This window comes from Penaeus monodon, chromosome 23 (assembly GCF_015228065.2).
Source record: "Penaeus monodon isolate SGIC_2016 chromosome 23, NSTDA_Pmon_1, whole genome shotgun sequence".
Taxonomy (NCBI): domain Eukaryota; kingdom Metazoa; phylum Arthropoda; class Malacostraca; order Decapoda; family Penaeidae; genus Penaeus; species Penaeus monodon.
Genome location: NC_051408.1, coordinates 23,938,494 through 23,939,418, shown reverse-complemented (window position 1 = coordinate 23,939,418; position 925 = coordinate 23,938,494). Strand labels below are relative to the sequence as shown.

At 34.7% G+C, this 925-nt stretch overlaps 1 protein-coding gene across 1 annotated transcript in view; it reads right to left on the bottom strand.

Moving 5' to 3' along the window:
- Positions 1–228: 228 nt before the first annotated feature.
- LOC119587900 overlaps positions 229–925 on the bottom strand; it is a gene marked incomplete at its 5' end in the record, with an annotated part of 12,638 nt that continues 11,941 nt past the window's right edge. Inside the window, 1 exon segment of the mRNA XM_037936608.1 lies at positions 229–870. Coding sequence (XP_037792536.1) covers positions 350–870 — 521 coding nt within the window.

Below are 925 nucleotides of genomic sequence, written 5' to 3'. Positions count from 1 at the left end.
GTTAAACTGTATTACATCTGACATTTTAATTGCTTGATCGTGAGAGAGAGTGCATGAAATGACAGAAAATCTGTTATATAATTTTATACTTTGTTTAAAATCAGTTCAAAATGATTCTGAATTAAATCAGTTAACCATGTATTTTAGATTTGTTTTAAAACTTGCATTACATATTCCTTCAATTTCAAATCAATGGCATGTCATAGGTTAAATTTATAGGGTAGAAATTAAGAGTTACCAGGAAAAAATATATTCATGATTTCACAAACGGAATATTTTAAATATGCAAATATGCTTTACTCTGTTTACTGTCTGTTTTACGACAGAATAATCATTTGCACTTTTCTGTTTATTGGTTTTCTTTCTGTTGTATTTCCTCGTTTTCTAAAAAGGATTCATCGAAAGACATCACTGTATCATCAGGAGGCAGATCCGTCATTTGAGTTTCGTCCAGATGTTCGTCCTCTCTCACGTAACCCTCTGTTTTTTCCCCGACTTCCTTGGGGGACTCATTCTTTCTTTCGTATTTTTCTGCTTCGGCTGTGCTCGCCAGAGTTGGCGATAACTTTCCAGAAAGAAGATGTTTATCACGTCTTTTACATTCATCTTTCTTAGGAGTGCTAATGGTTGTAGGTAAGTAAGGATTACTCATCTTTTTGTGTTCTTTCCGTGATATGGTCGTAATCGACATGTTCATAACTTCTTGCCTTTGCTTTAATATTCTTGCTTGCCTAGGGAGGATGATGAGTTTCCCCAGTAGATAGTAGCAAAAGCCAGAGGTTAGAGATATACCACTGAATATTTGGAAAGCAAATTTCGGTTCAAGATTTTCCATTAGGAAGCCACCCAAAAGGCTACCGATGCTTTTTCCTGAAAAATAATGAATATATTTAGTGAGTGTTCATGTGAATCAGTGAAAACGAAG